The sequence below is a fragment of the Dendrobium catenatum genome, unplaced genomic scaffold (assembly GCF_001605985.2).
Source record: "Dendrobium catenatum unplaced genomic scaffold, ASM160598v2 fragScaff_scaffold_1676, whole genome shotgun sequence".
Lineage (NCBI taxonomy): Eukaryota > Viridiplantae > Streptophyta > Magnoliopsida > Asparagales > Orchidaceae > Dendrobium > Dendrobium catenatum.
This window is the reverse complement of record NW_021320138.1, coordinates 111,352-133,486: the sequence shown is the minus strand read 5'-3', so window position 1 is coordinate 133,486 and position 22,135 is coordinate 111,352. Positions and strand designations below refer to the sequence as shown.

The window sequence follows — 22,135 nt, the reverse complement described above, 5'->3', positions numbered from 1 at the left end:
ATTATTAATAATTATAATTAATTATAGAAAGAAGGATAATAGTTTGTTTTTTATTAAATAAAATATAATTAAAATATTCATTATATGAATTTTTATTTTAATTTTTTTATTCATGTGCATTTAATGCACGTGCAATAAAACTAGTAATATTTATAATTTAAAATTTTAATATAAAATTTAAAATGCAATAAATATTTAAAATAGAAAAAATTCAAACTAGTATTTCACAAATACCTAATCAACTTCCATATAAGTCCCCATTCCATAACTCAAAAGATAGTACATAAATATAGATTTTTAAATAAATTTTTATGATTAAATAATATTTATTTTTATATCAATAAATTGTATACTTCATTAATCATTTATGTACTATTTTAAAAATTATTAATTTAATAAGAAAATAAAACCCCCCCACTTTAAAATTCCCTTAATAATTTATAAAAGAATTAATAAGTAAATTTATAAATATAATTATATTTAAAGCCATATAACATAAAATTAATATTATATTTTTACTGAAAATTCATAAATTTATATGCAAACTAAATTTAACTTAAATTTAAAGATTAAATATTTTAAATTTTAAAATTACATAATATAATATTAATATTTAAATTTAATTTATTTTTTAATAAAAAAAATTATATTATTACATGATTATTCTATCATTTAAAATTATTTAAAAATAATTTTCATCTCATTCAATCCCTATTTCACCCTGATCTAACTATTGAACCCAACTTATAAGATCATCAAAATATTCAAATCTTTTGCCGATCATCATAAACACCATACTCATATATTTATTCAAGGAAATTCAGCAAGTTCTGCATATTAAAAATAAAATCTATCCTCTCCTAAAACAGATTACAAAATTTAAAAAACAATTATGTATATAATTAAAAAAATTATAGTTTTTTATGGCCAATTCAAACACCCCATGAAAGGTTCTCAAAGAAAAGTAAGCTAATCTACCCCATTTTCAGTAAGCTAATTTCTGTACCAACTCTCATGTAAATAAAATGTCCCTACTATTCCTCAATATTACATGATGCCACTCACTTAAACTAACACTGCCCTAATAGGCAAAAATATAATTATCGGAAATTCAAAGCTTTTAACAAACGTTACAATTAACAAATGAAAATATTACTGTAAAATAGTGAAGTAAATGTTAAAACTTAACGGTTATTTAAGCATTAAATAAATCCTCACTCTGGCCAAGCTTCTTTGTTACCAAGTCATATATCTTGTCTATTTTATTTGGATCAATCTTGAAAAGCTGGTGGGCATCAACTGCTTTCACCACCGCACCCTTCAGTATCTCTTGGACCAAGACTTCCTGCATTTTAAGATAATGGCTTGGAAATAATCTGTTCTGGCAACACAGTAATTGTTCCTGTAAAACATTAAAACAAACTTTGATTTAGGTTCACTAGAAAATTGAATAAAATAGAGGAAAAAAATGTTGGCATAAAAATATAGGGTCCGTTTGGAACAGTTTTCTTACGGTTTTATTTTTCGGACAATAATCATATTCCTATTTGGCTATAATTTTCTTGCTATTTTTTAGAAAATTTTAAAGCTAAAAATAAATTTCCATAATCATATATATATCAATGTAGTCATTATAAAAAAACTCTTTTTTTTTCAAAGAAAAAAATTATAACACCTACAAACAAGAGAAATTATTCTGTGTGGAGACCAGACGCAGAACATCATCTGGAGATCAATCAGAATACACCACGTCAGCGGTACCAAGCAGTACTGAGTCGCGGTATCGAGCACAAGGGTGACGTGGCGCATTCTGGCCGGTCTCCGGACGACGTTGGGCATCCGCACAGAATAATTAACCTACAAACAAAGCCTTAAGCTAGCTAGTAATTCAATTACAGCATGAACTTTCAGAAAAGAGGTATTTTGATTACTTAAATGAGAATAATCAACATGAGGTACTCTGCTTATCTAGTTTGAAAACCTTGGTATCTGCCATAGTTATGATTACTAACTAGGATATCAAGCTATACTCCCTCAAAAAAGCAAGAACAATCATAAATTTATAACATAGCCTAACAAATGTAGGAAAAATATAATTGCAAAAATAAACCAGAGTAAAATAAGCTTAGATTCCTACTTACACTTTCAGTTAACAAGTCTGCTCCAGGAAGTCCAATGATATCCCAGTCATCAAAAGATCTCAGATTAGCCTGCCCTGATGTCACAGGAGAATCTTTGCCACTGGAATCTAATGTTAGACCTTTTATTTTGTGATTATCAACCATGCTGAGGGGGCTTCCATCAGAATCAATTTTATCTCTACTGATGGGTCTATTTATCTTCTGTGTAACTTTATTATTGTTGATTAGCGCGCTAGTTTCCTTCGTTTTCTGAACGTTGGCCTCCAGTTCTTTTCTCCTCTTCTGTTCTGCGTACATCTTTGCTTCTGCCAACGTACGGCATCCGGCGGCTCGACACTCCTGAAAGTATAGAAATTGTAGATTAATTGGAAAATAGGGCTTAAATGGATCATATGGAAGTAAAGGAAGACAAATTAGTCAAGACAAACTACAGATATGACCCAAATTATACTAGGTTTGTCATAAAAAACTAGGAGAAAGGAGAGTATTGTATGGAGTAATGATGGAGAAATTTGAGTTAAAACAAAAAAATTACCATACCTGAAGCTCTTGAATTCTTCTTCTAATTCTACGCTCTTCAATAACACTGCTCACTAGTGCGTCGTGCTCTTCTTGGGATAGAAATCGCATGAATACCTTGTACCGATGATACACCTCTCTATCTTCGTTTGCCAATTCCTTTTCTAATGGATGAGGATAAAGTAGATTCCTCTCTAATATGAAGTCCTTTCTCCTTCTCCTCTCTTCAAGCCTAACATGAAAGCTCCAAATGAAATATTTACAAATAAAATTCTACCAATCCAATCGAAACTATGAAATTCTAGTATATATAATAATAGTAATAATAATAATAATAATAATAACAATAATAATAATAAATTCATTAAGTGCATATGCATGGAAGAAGAAATAAATAAATATATGTAGTTACTGTAGACCAGATTTCTAAAATGAGAGTAGACAAGTCAACAAGAAAATCGGAATGCAGCAGAGATTAAGATAAAGATCCACCTTGACAAATATATATGTAAAACACGTAGTTTCAGTTCTCGATCAGTCTCGGTGTCCGTTTCCTTGAATTCCATATCAGCCAATGATTGCTCAGCATCATTGTCATATTCAAGATCAAATTCCTGCCTCCTTGGATTGAATCCACTTAACTCGGTCAAAGAGGGCGCTTCATCTCCTGAATACTTGGGCTTTTTAACACCAACACTCCTATCAACATGATCTGAAAGTTACAATATTTCATTCATTTTAGTAACTGAACTTCAAAATGGAGACAAAATATTAAGGTTCTTTATCAAAAAGATCAATCAAAAGGAATTAAGATTGCCAACATACTGGAGATCTTTTATATCCAGATAAAGCGTGATAAATTGCATTAGATTATTTAGATAAAATGAATACAAGTTTAATTAAAGCAGATTACTGCTTGAAATATTGTGGAGATCCACCACTCTGCCAATTAGTTTTGTCTCCATTCACCTACCTCAGAATCAATTAAACTCAATTTATTTCTCACTGCAGCAGATCAGTGACCAAAACAAAAAAGTTATAAATCGTAATCAGGTAAATAGAAATGGCAGGTGATGAGAATAACTGTGAATTTAGATGAGGAAGAACGACTGATTATAAATTAAGGCTTCGTTTGGGATGACTTTCTTACTGCTTCTTAAAGCAGCTTTTTAGTAAAAAATTAAAATTTTTTTACTAAAAAGCTGTTTTAAGGAGCAGGAAGAAAGCCGTCCCAAATGAAGCCTGAGATTAGGGATACTAAGCCAGCTATTATATTCGCCAAATCACTCAGCAAAGCATTACTAAATGTCAGGTATATAACAAATTTGCTTCCATGAAAAATCAACAAAAACCATCTCACCCTTAACACATCCATCAGCAGTAAGCTGCAGCTCACTATGAATACCGAGTTATGGATTTTCATGGCAAAACTACAAGAGAACAATCAGTAACGACTTCATGCAACTTTACACTATAATGCATGGCCATCCTGTAAGAGAGACTGAATTCTTTGATCTGGCATTGAAATCTTAAGCATAATCAAACAATGAACTTTATCCATATCAAAAGAATGTATTATAAAGAGTTACTACAAGTCATTGTGGAAAATTCATCTCTTTAATGGATAGAATTACTCATAAACAAATAGAAGGGCATAAGCATTGGATATTAACTTTATATTGCTGAAGAATAGAAATGAAACTATTGGAACTTACGTACCTTCAGCTGTTATTAAGCTTTCGACCTTAGTTACATCAGAAACTTCTTTAAGTTGTCCCACATTTGAAACCTTTTTAGAGGCGCCTGTAAGTAAAATACTTGTTCAGTTATATCAAATACAACTATGGAATTTGAACAAGAGCTTCTAAGCCGATGTTATTATTTAAATTATTAAAGTAATTTAAAGATGGCATACCAACTGTTAAACCAGATGGCGACCGTCCAGCATGGACTTCACTTAAATCTTCAACCCTAAGAAACATAAATCAAGGAAATGGGGTAAAATGCCTTTTAGTTAAACAAAAGGACAAGATGCAGTCAGTATATAGCTCACTTGATCCTTGAGGGAGAGAAGGGAGACTCCTCTTTGGGTGTGACATCACCAAGCACAGAAATTCCTTTAGAAGAAAAAAACAAGATTATATTGTCAAACAATAACATTAAAGGCCAAGTAAAACAGCACAAGAAAACTTGAATTAAATGCTACTACAACAATATTATCCCATGGTAAAACATTCTATAGAGATCAAATACACAAAAATAAACAGTATACCATGTCTTAAGTATCATGTGAATAGAAAAGAACCAATTATAGTGCCTACAAGGTACCAATAATACGTAACTAGCATTTCCAAAGAACAACACGAAACCAAAACATTAAACGGATCCTTTTTTTCTTCATGAAGCGCTTCATAAAATTAAGAACCCACTTTTAAGGTTAAAAATACTAATTAGACATGTAGGAAAAGCCTAGAAAGATCTAATTAGCTATACGGACTTATGTTCATACACATATCAAGGTACAATAATTAACAGTTTTAATTGAATCATGACAAAAGTATATAATTGATAAGCAGATATATCCCGAATTTTATTTTATAGGAAACATCAAATTTTTATTATTTATTAAATATCATGGTATGAATGGTATATAATTCAAATGGTTGATTTGAATTCTAAGTTTGGATTGGATTGAAAGAGAGATTTAGTAAAATGCTATGAAGATTAAGGAGTTCAGTAAATCCTAATTTAGAGTTTCTTTAACAAATTTGTTCCTCGAACTGCTGCTGTTAATCCCAATCCAAGATGAGAAGGATCAGTAATTAAGTGTAGAACTTATGAAACAATTAATGAATGAATCGAAACTCTGAATTCTACTAGTAGTAGGGAGTTTCTTAGAAATAATGTGGTGCGACCAATCAATTAGGTTTATTTGATTTGGCGAGAAAACTTTCTGTCGGTTTGATTAATTGGTTTGGCTTGATGGACTTACTAGCTGTGTGATAGCCTGAAAAATTGGGACAGGGCTTACATCGTCAACTAACTTAAGTAGAGAAATTATTTTGATATTTTATCATAAACTCTGATGGGTGTGTTAGGACTAAAAATTTTGGCTATCATAAAGACCTAATAGACCGACACATATGACATTAGGTTTAAATGAATTTTGCGTGAGTCCTATTTCTATGAATGTGGAATGGCCTATAAGAGTGAGTCTTACAATCCCATGCTTTGGACAAGAGGACCTAATTCATAGTGACTCATCAATATCTTTAGATCAATTGGAAATTAATAAGGTTAGACTTGGGTCCTTGGTTTATCCGCTTGATCAAGCAGGTCAACATTATATGCGTTTGAATCAAAGTTTAATGGGAATTACTATGCTTTGCACATATTGATGCATTTAGCATAGACATTAATGCATTAATAAGACTCAAGTTTATTATGTCATGTTTATAAACATCTAGAACATTTGTAGGAATGCCTCAAGTTATTAGCTCACTTTTCAAATTTCAAGCGTAAAAATGTTTTATGAAATGCTTGGCTGAGTCAATTTAAAGTTGACAATTATTTTATATAACTTTATAATTCGTGTACTATAAATAGGATGGCATGTATGGTAAAACTGGTTGTAGTGACTTACAAGAATTATTTTTTTGATATTTATATTTCAAGAATTATTCAACTTCAAAGGGCATTCTTGTTAAGACAAATATTGATCAACCAATTGTTGCACATTTGTGAGTATTAACTGAGCATTTATTACATTCAGCATAATTATAGACATGTAACATGTACAATTTCATCTTCTTTTTTCCCCAATTTTAGATGCAAGTTTGATTTTAAGTTTTTGTTCAGATTATTATTATAATTACTATACAACAGTTTTGTGGGTCGAAGAGGTGTTAGTAGTTTGTCTTTATTTTCTTCTCGTCCAATGCACTCTAGAAACATTAACAAAGCTTAGCATGTCTTCGGAAATCATAATGATGCCATAGGAATGCTGGCGACATTAAAGCCACTCAATGATTGAGTTAGCTTGCAATGATAGTCTTAAAGCAATCGATGAATTTCAGCATAACACACTTGTTAAATAAGAAAGAAATTGAGCAGCGTATCTAGATCAAAGATCAACAGAGTGAACAAGGGATCACATGCTTAAAAAAAAATCAATAGCAGAGAGATGCTCTTCAAAGCTTGATTAAATCAAATATCGATGATAAGTCTTCAATTTAGTCTAGCCAAGATCAACAATTCTTCAATTATTCACACGCATTCTTTTGAACTTTAGCAAGAGTTTAGTACTATTATATATTGTGTCTTTTTCTTTTTATTTATTTTTATTTTTTGTGTTGGTGATTATGAGAATAATGGTCGCATCTGATCCCCCCCCCCCCTTATGATGAGGGGTCAACGAGCATAGATATATGATAGGAAATACTTGAGTTCGTAAGTAACCCTAAGGTAATACTTGAGTTCGCAAGCAACCCTAGTCAAAATCAGCTCAAAACAGTGAGCAAAACTGCTGTCCCAGCAGTTTTACAGCAGCTCCACAGCAGGAAATGCACCCAAACAGAGAAAAATAAGGAAAAGAAACAAGGTTTCCACTAGTAGATGCAAGAAAACAAAGAAAGATACAACGTCCTTCGATTCGAGAGGAAGAACAACTCTCCACAAGTCTCTAGCAAACCCTAGAGCCCAAGCACACAATGAGATCTCAAACTTTTCATTCAAATTCAAGATGAGGACCTAATTCCCCCCTTTCCCCCTCTTTAACTCTCATCCCCATACAAAATCCCTAAACAGCCCTTCTATTCAAATTTCCCCCCCTTTCCATTCAAATTTTCCCTCCAACCATTGAATTAACTCCATGTGGGGCCCGCCTAGAGTAAGTAAGGACCGGAGGGGCCCGCCTAACAATATACTAAGCAATTGTGCTCATGCATATTCATTGGCAAAAAAGCAATCACTCACTTTATCCTAATAAAAAATTAATGAAGGGAGAGACCTCATGTCAAACCAAATATTAATGATAAAAGGGTGATTTTCAAAACCAAACATAAGGTCTTTAATTTAGTTTAACCAAAGATTGATTACTCAATTATTCACCAATATTTTTAGGCTTTTTCAAAGAGTTAGTATTTTGATCATGCATAGTCATAGGGGGTGCAATCACTCCCTTTATCTAGATAAAATTTGAACAAAGGTAAAAGAGGCCTCATGTTGGACAAAAGCTCAACGGTAGAGGGGTGGAGTTCAAAATTCCAAACTAATTGAAGGCCAAAAACATGCTATTTAAATTAATTGGATCAAAAATCAATCAATCTTCAAATTTTTTATTTATTTATATTTCATTTAAATTATTCAACGTAAGTCCTGGCAAAAGCATTCAATCAATGTATTTCCATCACCACTAGTGTTTTAAACATTAATGATAACACCCTCCACACCTCTAGTTAAAGGTCGATGGTATCTCAACAATGTTGAACTTGTATGATAGCTATGTCTATTGCTACCTAATGAAAATGAGGTTATTGCTAGATTGTAGGCAAATATAACTGCCAATGGCAAGCATTCATCTCCTTGAACTAGAAAGGAGATGCAACTTCAGTCAAGATCAAAGAATTACATGAAGGTCTTCAAACTCAAGCCAAATAGAAGATAAAAGATGCTAAAGTCTTCAAAATTTTGATTGGATAGAAGATCAACAACATGGCCTCCAAATTAATCAGATAAAAAAGGAATGACAATCAAAACTAATCAGATTGAAAATCAATGATCCTTCAAACTATTGGATTAAAGATCAATGACACGGTTCTTCAAAGTTATAATCCCTACATTTGTGAGATGAAATTATTGGAGGAGGATTGAAAATTATATATAGGTTATCACATGATAGAGTTAGTTAGAGTGAAGTTTGCTGGATCAAAAAGGTGAAGACAACTTCACAAAGGGAGAAGAACCTACATATTTGTGTATGGATGTTCGTGAAAGAGATAGATTAGAAGATGCGGGCATAAAGCCAGCACTGAGAATAGGTGAAATATGTGAGAGAGCGAAGGTGATCATTTTTTGTGGTAAACATGGGAAAAAATTGAAAGATAACATTTTTCAATCGAATGGTGATAGAGAAATTACTATTAACTTAATTATTAGTGATGAAATTACAAACATAATTAGAGATTATTCTTTTCTTCAAGTTAGATTACAATTTGAAATTTTAATTTTGAAAAGAGATGGATAAAACAAGGTTTAAAAAGAAGAAATTCTAAACTAAGGCATTTTCTCTTAGTGAGGCGTATGCCTTGAGATGTATTTAGTAAGCCTCGAACCAAACAAAAAATTCATAAAATTAAAAAATAATTCATAAATATGGTATAAATCATCAATATAATTTTTTTGAAAATAACTAAATAATTGAATTAAAAAATGCAAACAAAATCTGTCAAAGAAAAATGAAAATAATTATAAGAAAATAAATAAAATATTAATTTATTTATTGTAGAAAAATATATAAGTTGATCGGCCTGGGAATGCACGGAATCCATCAAGCACTTGCATGGTCATTCTCATATTATGCACAACTATGAATACAACGGCACTGTCATGACATGACACGGATATGAGACATGTCAATTATTGAAAATATAGGACATGAATATAGGTTGGATACAACATTATAATTTTTATATTTTAAAAATAATGCATAGAAATTGAATAAGCAGAATGCTTAAGACTAATTGAGAAATAATAAGTATTTAATTATGATTTATGCTTAAAATAATTAATACTAAGATGTCGAGAATGAGCATAGATATCATGTGTCAGGCATTGACAAGGGAGACGATAATATTGTCGAGAGTCAGACATTGATGTTGTGCAATGGACATTGGGTATCAACGTCGAAATGAAGTCTGTCATCGATATCGATATGGTGTTTACCGTCGATGTTGAGACAACATTGGATAAAGATGAGATGACGAGGGGCGTGATTATGGGTATAAAAATTATTGGCGTCGAGCATTAATGTCAAGGCAGGGCCAGACTTCAATCTTGAGATGATTTTGAAACATTGTTGTTGTGATGGTGTTGAATGCCGATGTTGAGATGACACTAAGCATTGTTGTTAAATCCTAGCCACAACCTGCTAGAGAGAAATGAAAATGGGAATATCTAGGGAATGGGGTGCTAAGTGTGGACAATTGATTTGAGGTTGTAGAGAGGAAACAAGATACTTAGTTTTAATTTTTTTAACAAATAAACATTTAAAAATACAAGATATTATAAAAAAAAAGATTTTTCGTAGATATTTAAAACGCGTCCAATTTGTTTTTAATATTTTTTTATTGGATACATCTTCGGCTTGTTCCAAATGTCAGAAGTATGTCATGTTCGATACGTGTGGGACATTGCAAGCCTCATTAAAAAGAAGTGTCGGTGCATCATAGTCATTCTACCTCTCTTGTAGTTGCTAGCAACACTTCCTCATAGCACTAAAATTGAAGCTAATAAGACCTAGTTAAAAATGAATACACCATGGAAAAATAAATATCCATTTTTAGAAATCGTTAAATGAGAGCTTTAATGAAAAAATTATTTAAATAGAATGATAAACAAAATAATCAGGAGTATTATGGATTAATAAAAAAAATTAGAGTAAAGTATGTTCTAAAGAAGATATATAAAGGTAAACATTTTTTGTTAAATGAAAAATCTATTGAGAGTTGGAAAGTAATAAGGGATATTATAGTGGATTGATTAACAATTTTTACAAAGAAATTTTTATGACGAAAGGAATGTCGAATGATTGGAGACAGTATTTTGATACTAATAGTTACACATAAAGATAACGCTTATGATTGCAATAATTATAGAAAAATTGAACTTATGAATAATAAAAGAAGTTATGGGAAAGAGTACTGAATTTTTTACATATAAAAATTATGTTTATTTTGGAGAATCACTTAGATTTCCATAAAGCAATATGTTGTTTAGAAAATTAAGGAGAAAAATAATAAAGCAGAAAGAAAATCTTCATATATTTTATTTGTCTTGACAAGGCATGTGATTAAGTATTAAAAGAATTAATTTTGTGTGCATTAAAGACGAGAAGTACTAAACATTTCTGATAAAGCATTGACTAGTATTAAAAGAAAATGTCGTGGTTAAAGAGTTCGAATAAAATAAGATTACATCAAAGAGGAATATTAAGTCTAAATCTTTTTATATTTGTCATAGAGATTCTTAGAAAAGATATTTAAAGTAAGAAGTCTTGTATATGTCTTTCATAGATGACAGTAATAATGGTCAGGCACCTGTTAAAATAAATTAAAAATTAAAAAATGGAGAATTTTAGAAGATAAGTTGCTTGGAATTACTAAAATGAAAGATATATAATTTACAAATTTAATTTTAGTTTGAAATAAACACTAAGATCTATATTTCAGCAGAAAATCACATCCAACAAGAACGTGGTAAGAGTTCAGAATCTCTCCACAAAAAAATATAAGATGCTCTACAAAAGAGATCAAGTAAAACTCTAAACAAGTAAAACAAGGTTCGGTTGAATAATGGGCAAAATATTGAATAAGATTTTGATAATATTTTCTCTTTTTGTTGTTAGCTATTCTTCCCTCTCTCTCATTCTGATGTCTCTCCTTTCCTCTTGTTAATTTTGTCTATCAATAATTCTAAACAGGTTATCTTCTAACATGGTTCATCATGGACTATAATGAATGAGGTTAAGCATCGATGATCAGCTGAAATTATAAAATTAGCAATGAACAAAATGTTTCCCAAATGGAAGAATGAGATAATTTACAAATACTACCCAATATGGTTTAAAATTGTGCAATATGAGGCTCGCCTTTGCGCAATTCTAGTAAAAAATGCCTTGATGCTTACGCCTCGAGTAGGCTTGCGCCTCAGCTTGGTTGAGGCCTGCCTTGAGGCCCGCCTCGCCTCACTGGCATGAGGCTTACGCCTCACGCTATATATATTAAAACTTACATAAATCTTGAAGTAAATCCCCAACATTGGACTCTATAGGAGAGGAGGAAGGGGAGAGAGCAATTCACCATAATGATGATTCAAATGAAGAACCCCTTATTGATGACAGTGCTGATGACTTAATGAGTTCTTATGTGATAAGTCATTGCTATTTATTTTTGGAAATTAGAATTATATGTTAATGAAAAGAATACTGGGACTTGGGAAAGATAGAATTTTGAGTTGAAATATATTTCATGTTGTCTTATTATTGAGATATTTTGATTTCACTTCATATCTTATGCTTTTTTATGTTTTATATTATTCACTCATTAGTATATAAAAAATTTATCATTTAATGTTTACGCAATCTTTTGATTTTGAGGCTTACGCCTCAAAACGCCTTGAGGCTTACGCCTCGCCTCATGAATGAAAAACGCCTCAATACCCGAATACGTAATTTTAAACATTGCTACCCAATCTAAAACTTAATTTTAGTTTGAAATAAACACTAGATCTATATTCAGCAGAAAATCACATCCAACAAGAACGTGGTTAAGAGTTAAGAATCTCTCCACAAAAAAAATATAAGATGCTCTACAAAACAGATCAAGAATCTAAACAAGTAAAACTTTAAGCAATAATAAGATGAAAATATCACAAACATTATAAAAAAACCAAGCAAACAAATCATGTCAACCCAAAAAGGTTCAGAACATAGAAATGCTTTTACAAGAAGGTTCCATTACTGAACCCGGCAGTTTTCATTTTTTCAGTGCACTACATTTCTGTCCATAGCTTTGCATCACTTTTAAAGCATGTATATAAAGCACTTTTAACAACATAGACCATCATGATCATCAATAGCCTTATCCAAACTATTTGGGTCAGCTTTTGAGTTCATTTTCACAATTCCTAAATTTTGAGACTCGTGTATGGTGTCAAAACTACTGTAGTTCATATGTTCATGAAAGTAAATGAAAACATGACATGGCACAGGAAGTGGAAAAAATGAATATTGGAAGGCACAGCCGAGAATATGTGGATGACCTCTACTGTTGCCTAGAAGTATAAAGTTTATTTTTTATTTTATGAATATAGTTTTAGTTTTATTTTAAGAGTTACAATTTTATTTCAAGCATATTTTTAAGTTATGAGTAGTAGTAGTAGTCATACAATGAATATGCAAAGATGGTGACAATGCAGCTAGATCACTTTTAGTCAACATATGCAAACAGGCTGACTGATGCTCACTTATTCATTAATATTTTCAAGAAAAAGTAAAACGTCGAAAGGTCGAGGCAAGATATGAGAAGCTTAAAGGACATTTACCCTCAATTTAATTCATAATCAAATATTCATGAATGAAGAAATTCAAGATGCATGTAGTGAATTTTGACCCCTCAAAAACTTACATTCCTGATATTGTGTCTTTTCATTTCTTAGTGCTATAAGGGAAAATGGCACTAATGGCTGAAAAAACGTGCAATCAATTATTATTGATGAATTGAAATTAAATTTTGGAGAAACATTATTCTTCTTTGAAAAAACTTGGTGGCGTTTCCTACAGCATTGGTCTGGATCAATCGTCTTTTGATGTAATCAAAAATTTGGGAGAGGGACCCAAATTTTTTATCACAAAAAACAACTCTTTCTAGATAATAAAAACTACACCAAAGAACACAAAATGTGACAAATGAACTAAAAACAACTTCACTTTAATATATATATATATATATATATATATAAAGACTTACAAACTTTTGACTCAAACGACTCAAACAAGAAAAATACCTAAAGTTTCATCTCTCTGAGAAGAAGGATACAGGTGGCGTCGAACTTGCGGAGAGACAAAAGAGGTTAGAAGCCAAGACGAAGAGGAGACAAGCTCGCAAGCTTTCTCAAAGAGAGAAGGAAAGAGGGAATTTGGACAAAGCTCGCAAGCTTTTCCAAACAACAAACCCGCAGGTTTACATTTCCAAAAATCAAATTATCACTTGCTAAAACATCCACAAACCAACTCATATCTATAAGCAAGAGAAGAGAAACCAAACAGCCACAATGACCTTTCATATTCATAATATAAATGAGGGAAATGAAAAGCCAACAGCCACTTCATTGTTTTACCCCCAAATCTACACAGGAACCCAAGCTCCACAAGCCACGGAAAAGCCCCCAACAGCCACGGAAAACAGCCCAGCACAGCACCGAACAGCCACCCGCATAAATCAAGGAGCTAGCCGTGGGAATCAAGGAACCAAGGCACGGAAACCCAAGAGCTAGCCGCAGGAAACCAAGAGCCAACCGTGGGAACCAAGGAGCCAAGGCACGGGAACCCAAGAGCCATCCACGGGAACCAAAGGGACAGCAAATGGGGGGAATGAACATCAATTTATGAGCTAAAAAGGCTCTCTACTAGACATTAATGAGCTGAATCTAGTAGAGGACCTAGAAGCTCACTAAATTTATAATTCAAAATGTTTTGGACCCCCCTTTGCCTACATCATCTTTTGATGAGGAGATTGGTGTTCTTATTATTTCTTTGTTTTACAAAATGTTTATTTAGTTCATTTCCTTTCTCACATTCCCCTCAAGAGATCTGAAACTCGTAATCTCCCACAGTTCCAATCGTAATTTTCTTATCTATAAATAAACTTTACAAATACTGTCTTCAATATAACCATCCTCTCTTTCTTCCATTGAAAACACCAATATTTTCAAGTTCAACCCCAAATCACCATTGGATCCCCTTTCCCACATTCTTATCCGTCCACAAATTACTTCATTCCATAATTTTTCCCTTCTAACCCTGCCTTCTGCTTCACATAAAACCAGCCTTTATGTGAAAACCCAAATCCTATACCCACCTTGAAAGTGTCGTCCAACATTTTTTTCTCTATTCTCTAAGCCTACCAAGCTCCAAACCACATTCATTGAGTACTCTTCCCCTGCACCATATAAAATTACTCACCATCATTCTCCACTTTAAAATTCATCATATACTTTAAATCATACATAATTCCCATTGTTTTGAAAATCAGACCAGACCGACCATTTCACCCATGGATCACTCATGTGGCCAAATCAGTTCACCTTAAGAATCGGTCATAACCACCAACTTGACCGATGAACAATCGAAATTGATCCCAATTTCTTAGAACCAGATAGCTCAATTGCTATCCCATTTAAGCAATAAAATAAATTAATTTAATAAGTTTAGTAGAAAATATTAAATTTAACAAATTAATTTAAATTTAATATAATTTAAAGTTATAATAAGCATTACAATTCTATAATACTAACATGTCAAGCAAGCATCAACCAAGCATTTTCATATGGCTCCACCACCTCATGTGAATTCCTAACACATGCATTGAAAAAAAATGCTATATAAACAATATTAAGATAAAATTTTCAAGTGACGTGAAACTAAATAATTAAAAGCTCTCAAGTTTACGACACATGAATAGCATATTTTAAACAAAAAATTTTAGTTGCTTTTTTTTTCTAATGTAAAATTTTTATTTTTTAGTTAATAGTATTAATTTTTTATCTAATTAATTAATTAATTAATCACATATTATTAAAATTAACTTATAATCTATTTTTCTAATCGAACCATTGAACCATGAACCTCTCATTCTTCCAGTTTTATGTTCAATCCTATTTTCATAACCTTGTTTATTCCCAAGATGACGAACTCTATCAATTAAGAAAGGGTTTTATTAGCAAGATTAAAATGGCAACAGCAAGTAACCTAAGAAGTTTGGAAACCTTTTCCATGCATATGCACACGAAGCTTATATGCAAGTCGGGCTGCCAGATCAAGATGGGGCATTCCCAAGTGTTTAGGCACCCATATGGTTAGAACTGACAACCTAACCCATTTTAGGGACATACCAAAATAGCATCAGACAAGCCATAATAGTCCACAGATATAGGAATCTTCCAAATAGTGAACAGAGATACTGAAACTAACTAGATAAGGTAATAAAAAAAAGTGAATGTGAATAGGCAAAACTTTCATTTTCGTTGAAAAAATTACGTATCCAACTAGCTATAAACCTGAAGGAAATAAAGTGCTTAAAAAGGTATTGTGGTGCAAGAAATAAGGTGTATATCAAAATTAATGGGATAAAATGGGAAATTGTTAAGGCATTAGTCTTCCTAGGAGAAGAACCCACATTAAGGTTAATAGTATATTCCACTCGAAGAAGCATCACATGCTTTTCCACTTGAAGAAGGACCCACAAACTCCATAACAATCCTAGTAAAATCAAAACTGGGCAATAATGGCACCAATGAAAAGCCAAAAAACATAATGATTATTTCAAATTGACAACAGAGTTTGACCTGTTAATTAAAAGATTACTAAAGAACCTTTAACTCAATTCTAGTGCATTTTGTTAATAATTTATATGTTAAAAGAATTTTCATTAGAGGTGAAAACAAATGTTAGACAAATGAGATTAGTATAAAAAGGCACAATTGAATAATATCACAAACCTTTCTTGCCCTCGCCCTGTGCTTTAGCCATAGCAAGAAGTTCCTTTCTATTTTTTCCATTAACGCGAGACATATCCTATGACATGTACAGTAAGAATTTTGAGGATTATACTAATAATTATAAAAGAAACAACAACATATGGAGAAAGTCAAATACCGGAAGAGGATAGCTTGGAGAATTCATGTACAAGGCTGTGTAATGGTTGATGCATTGTTCTTTATTCTTGGTACCAACATGCTCAGCAACTTCAGCCCAGTTTCCCAACCCGTACATTTCTATACCCTTAAAAGTACGTGAAACGGATTCCATGAGTTGCATTATGGAAGCCAGCATAGTGCAATCGAAAACAATATGCATTGTGATGGAATACTTATCATATCAACAATGAGAAAATACCTCAAGAAGAAGTATTTCCTCATCTGCGTTCCAGTCCTGACAAATAAGGGGGAAAGACAAGTTGTCCTGCCATTTTGAAAAAAAATTATTATTTCAAGTAATAAAACCAAATACATTCTTGAAAACTTCAATCTCAAAATAGCCATCCAAATACTTTTTTGAGTTTTATTCAAGAACAGGACCATAGTATCAATTAATTATCTGGCTCCGGTTAGCTAATATGTTTCACAAATCACAACTGCCTCCTATATATTCGTAATTGCCTTTGCCTGCATATTCTCTAACCGTACTTGATCTCTGAAAACTAGAAAATAAATTAAGGAGCATACACAACAAAATAGTACAATCACAAACCTAAGAAAATCAAACAATACTAATGTCACCCTGTACCAAAAGAACCATGCTAGGAAGTAGCAAGTCACCATTTTGAACAACATTAACTTTAAAATGGGGTAGAATTAAAAGACTTAAGAGAAAAAAGGATGAATACACCTCTGCTGAAATATTCTCCCTCTATGATATCACTACACAGAGTGATACAGCAACAATTCATGTTCAAACAAAGAGGCAAGAGGCCAAAAGATCTGTTGGTGGGTAGACATTTCAACTAAGCTTTGGGTTAAAATATACTTCAAAAAACACAGAAGGAGCTAGTACCACACTCCATAAACCAAAAAAAATTATGATAAATTCAAGAGGGTGTCTACAGGTGACTAAAACTACCAACATGTGACGCTACTGTGAAAGGTTAGAGAAAAAAAACTTGTATGAATGATTACATGGGATGGTTGCATGAGAGGTTACACCATGAAATGGCTGCATTACATGAGGGAATCCATCAAAGGGGTGTTCTTTGATTCAAGGGAGCATCCTTAATATGTATCTTTGATCTTTTCTTGTTTAGCAAGATAACATCTCCATTGCTTCGATATTACCAAGTATAAATAGGAATTCTTAAGTTATTAAGGTATTTTCCAAATTTAGAAAAAGTTAATGATTTCATTGTCAAATTTATTATTGGTCCTTATTACATAAGGAACTATCATGCCCTACATTGATAAGGAAATATCATCTTTATTCCTCTAGCCAATCTCTCTCTCCTTAAACCAAATACCATATCTTCTCACCACCAACTGAAAACTTAACAAAGAACCTGATCTCCATTCCCAACATGCTTTGCACTTATTCCAAGTAAACCATAATTTTCCTATATAATAAAGCCATCCCAAAGTCCTAACTACAAACCCAAGACCTATCTACAACCTTAATTCACTTCCTCGACGAAATATGATATAACCTAATCAAAGATCCAAATACACTAGAAGGTTCTTAGTTCGTCCAATTCAACTTGGATCACACCCACATACGCACTCAGAATCACATAGGCATAAATTCAAACACATACATTCAAATCGCCACCCATAGGCATCAACGGAGGCACATGCTGCACATGTGTGCATACAAAAAGCACTGATATAAACTTAAACATACATGTGGAGACATGCATACAAACAAACACATGCATAGTAATGTACGTGCTAACACAAATCCTACCACACAATTCTAACCATAGAATAACTACTCATGTACACACACATGCACCAACACATACATATATGTGTGCTACATGAACATGATTGGCACGCATTTACTGCACATAAGTAAGTGCATAAACACATGAGTGCAAGATGCACTGATGCACGCTCACTCGAATGCATGTATGCAAATTGATGGAAGAACAATGCTGACAACCACACACATATGCTCGTATATGCATATACATGTCTGTAAGCATGTCCGCATTTCAAAAGCATAATTGGAGCAAAAATATAACTTAATCAATCCGGGCAAATGCATATCCTGCACTTTGTTAAAATCTTTGAAACCATGTACGTTATCCAAAAATCATACCTATTGGTGTTTGTTCTTTATAGCTCTCCACCCTCCACTCCCTCAGCCCAATTCACTCGTGCACACTTCATATCATATTGACCTCTAATAGGAGTTTCATGCCATGCAACATAGTATCAGTATAAACCTTTGCATTATCACTATATCTTATTAAGGATCAAAGAAACTCAAATAGATTGACCACATTCTGAACTTTAGAAACATTTTTAGGGTGTTTCAGTCCATCAGCTTGAAAGTTCTGAATTGTATGTCTTATTTATATTTATTCAAGTAAGCTCTAAATCCAAATAACATAATTTATCATCTCTTCAACAAATAGTAAAAATGTGTTTTCTAATAAATTGGTCAAAATGTAATTTTATCACAGCAGTAGCGATATAATAGGTTTAATATGCATGTTTTCTATTAAATTATTACATATTTTTGAAAGAGGTGGAAATCTTGGTCAGCCAAATTGGCTTGATTACGATAGTTATGGTCCAACATTTTGGTTTATGATAGCCTTACAAAATTCATGTGATGAGTTAATCTAACGCTCACAACTAACAAGTGACACAACACTTAAGAATAAGCAAATAATAGCAATGAAAATGTGGTACAATAACTATACCAACCATGACTCTGTATGGATGATTGCTTCTGTGAGGGGTGACTTCAGCACCTACACTAAAGCACTCAACACAAAGATCAAAATCGGGACATTTTGAACATTTAATTCTTATCTTTCCAGATATGTCCTTGTTACAATAATTGCAATGGTATAAAGCTTTCTTTCCTTCAGTGCCACCTTGACCTACATCACATTAGAAAAAATTATTTGATTTAGTTTGGAAGCATGGTAGAGCCATTATAAATAAAAAAAGGAAAAGAATGGCAAAGAGTCCACAGGAAAACATCACACAAGGTGACATCCTTTTTCAATACTTTTTTGGGGTAGAACCAATTCATTGCTTTTCATTTTGGCACTTCACATCTATCTTTAGATTCATATAGTGGAATAAAGGCTTGTTTTCGTTGTTGTTGTTCATTTACCTTTAGGTCGGTAATGTCCAATTGAAAATAAAAAGAAAAAAAACAAACATATAAACAGCAATCTTGCTTATAAAGTCTAACGCAAATCAATAGCAGTTAAATGAGTTTAGCTGCAACACTGATTATTTATCATCTCTGTTGTCAGAAAATAAACTCTCTAAAAACACATACCTGTGGAAGCATTTTCAAGATTCTCCCCAGCAGGGGCAACCCTTCTTCTCTTTGATCTGTTGACAAAAGAGATGAACTTTGGAGTTACAAAAAAAACTAATAACATTAAGGCCAAGATTCAAATAAATACAACAAACATGCATTCATACATGCATCGGCATCTATTGGATTAAACAGCTCCTTCCCTGAAAGGACAAGCTAGGTGAACCCAATAATACCATATGGCTGACCAATCATCTCTAGCACAAGCCTGGCTAGGTCCAACTAGCATTTATTCCTCTACCAAATGGGTATCCCAAGTTCAGAACAATGTGAGCCTTTAGTATGACTGGAAGATTTTCATCCTTTTAGCAAGAAAATCTAATAGACCTTAAGGACCCAGCATTATCAATAAGGAACAAAGCCTTTCCTTATGTTGTCAACAACAATTTCTCTATGGAAACCAACAAACATTAACATTTAGGGGTAGAAATGGCTGTAAAGAAACCTTGTCTTTGCCTAGTTAGTACGTTGTATCCCCCAACCTCTTCATCACATTTATATTATGGGCTGGCCCAATCAACCACACCACCTATAAATGGCCTTTGCTAGCCATCAAGAGCACTGGAGCAGGGAAGCAATTGCATCTTAAGACGTGATTCCGCCAGCCTCATAACAAAACATTGGCCTAGACCTGCCAATTCAACCGTGACATATCCTTGCTCATGCCAATTCAACCTAGATTAGGCCTACATCAATAATAACCTTAAACATTTCATCGCCTCAGCTCATTATGGTTGATGATTACCAATCATCTTAACAAATATTTCAAAGCCTGCATTGCATAAAATCAATTTTTTAGAACCTTATAATTCTTATGATTCATCCTTCCAAAAAAATCCCTTGGATCTTCCTAGAGAATTCCAATTACAATCTATAAAAAATAAAAGCCAAGATATAAAACTTTATGCATATTAAATCTTTTTGGGCTGAGATACATGTGATATAGCAAATAGGCTTTAAGTATTTATGATTTTTCTAATTATATCATTGAGATGCAGTCAAAATTACTAATAAATTAGAATGATAATAATTAATAATTATCAACCTAATTAAGTCATAATGGAGCACTAAATTAGCATCTAATAATTAACTAATCATTTATAACTTGAATAATAATTAATGAATTAATTATATTTAGTTTGTTTGAGTAAACTTTTACCCTTAATTATTCTATCTTAGCAGCAAATAGCACTATTAAATCCTAATTAAGCCCTCCTAAGTTAATTTTGATGTGCGCAGTTAACTATTATTTTGATTACTTAATCAACATTTAACTTAGCTCATTAAATTTTAAAGATATTCTGAATTAGAGAAATTTTACAACTAATCAGAAAAACTATACTCTATTTAAGGCATAATTTAACACAAAATCATCGAGTATTACCAATTTTTAGTTGATTAATATTTCTAATGGATTGATATATGATTAATTAGCTCACATACAGACAAATTAATACCAAACTAGTCTAATTAATCACTAAATAACACAAGGAAACTCACTACTTATGTAAATTAACTAGCTTGATGAATTAAATCACCTCCAAAATCTAATCCAAATCTCCTAATTCCACTAATCGCCCGACAAGCGCCTAAATATGTTTTCAGGATTGAAGTTGGATGAAGCATATTGACAACCAAACAGTTTTCAGGATTTCAAAACCTACGAATTTACACGTTTTATCAAAATTTACTTGCACACAAACAGCCCCGAAGTCATTCGACCATTTCTCTTATAGATAAACTATGCAGACTCTTCCCTCTTGCCAAATCAAAGGCATTACATCCACAGAGAACCTCAAGGAGTGAAGAAGGTGCTGACACAGTCAAAGCAATCGCAGCATCTCTTCAAACCGTTCAAAGGGGGAAAGAAAGCAGACACGGGAATTTGGGAAAAGTGCAATTCGAAACCCTAACCTCTGATTCACGTCGTCGTCCGCGGAGTTAGAAACTCCGCGAGAACGGCCCATCGAACCTCGCACAAGAGGATTCCACGATTTCGCTTTCCAGGTTAGAACCGGGAAAGCATCGGCCCTGAAGCTGTTGACGCCATACTCAAAAGTCGGGAATTTCGATTTCACTTTCGAGAAATAAAGAACTATATTTGGTTGTCTTTTTTAGTTTTTTAAATAATATTTTTGGATAAGCCTCCTCATAATTTTGAATTATGATAAAATTAATTTTATCATATATGTTATTGATTCCATTTATTATAATTAAACTATTAATAATATGATTAAATTATTAAATAAAAAAACTAAATTTATATTAGTATTTTATTTTCTTAAAATAATCATATATAGTATAATTTTTATTCTCATAATATCTCAGCAATCATCAAATAATTAGATTGTCAAAAATATGTTTATAACATAACCATATTTATACTTTGAATTTTAATCTTATCAACTCGTTTCTCTACGAGTTAGGA

The 22,135-nt window shown here is 32.4% G+C and overlaps 1 protein-coding gene across 1 annotated transcript; it reads right to left on the bottom strand.

The window, feature by feature from the left end:
• Positions 1 to 1,188: 1,188 nt before the first annotated feature.
• LOC110109995 (transcriptional adapter ADA2) lies at positions 1,189 to 21,792 on the bottom strand. Its single transcript, XM_020841262.2, has 13 exons — positions 21,622 to 21,792; positions 19,666 to 19,721; positions 19,077 to 19,255; positions 16,552 to 16,617; positions 16,312 to 16,437; positions 16,155 to 16,230; positions 4,714 to 4,777; positions 4,576 to 4,631; positions 4,380 to 4,463; positions 3,153 to 3,372; positions 2,682 to 2,892; positions 2,142 to 2,480; positions 1,189 to 1,402 (listed from the first exon to the last, which is right to left on the bottom strand). Exons 1-13 carry the CDS (start codon positions 21,672 to 21,674, stop codon positions 1,196 to 1,198), a joined length of 1,737 nt encoding a protein of 578 aa, XP_020696921.1. The 5' UTR covers positions 21,675 to 21,792; the 3' UTR covers positions 1,189 to 1,195.
• Between the last annotated feature and the right edge of the window lie 343 nt (positions 21,793 to 22,135).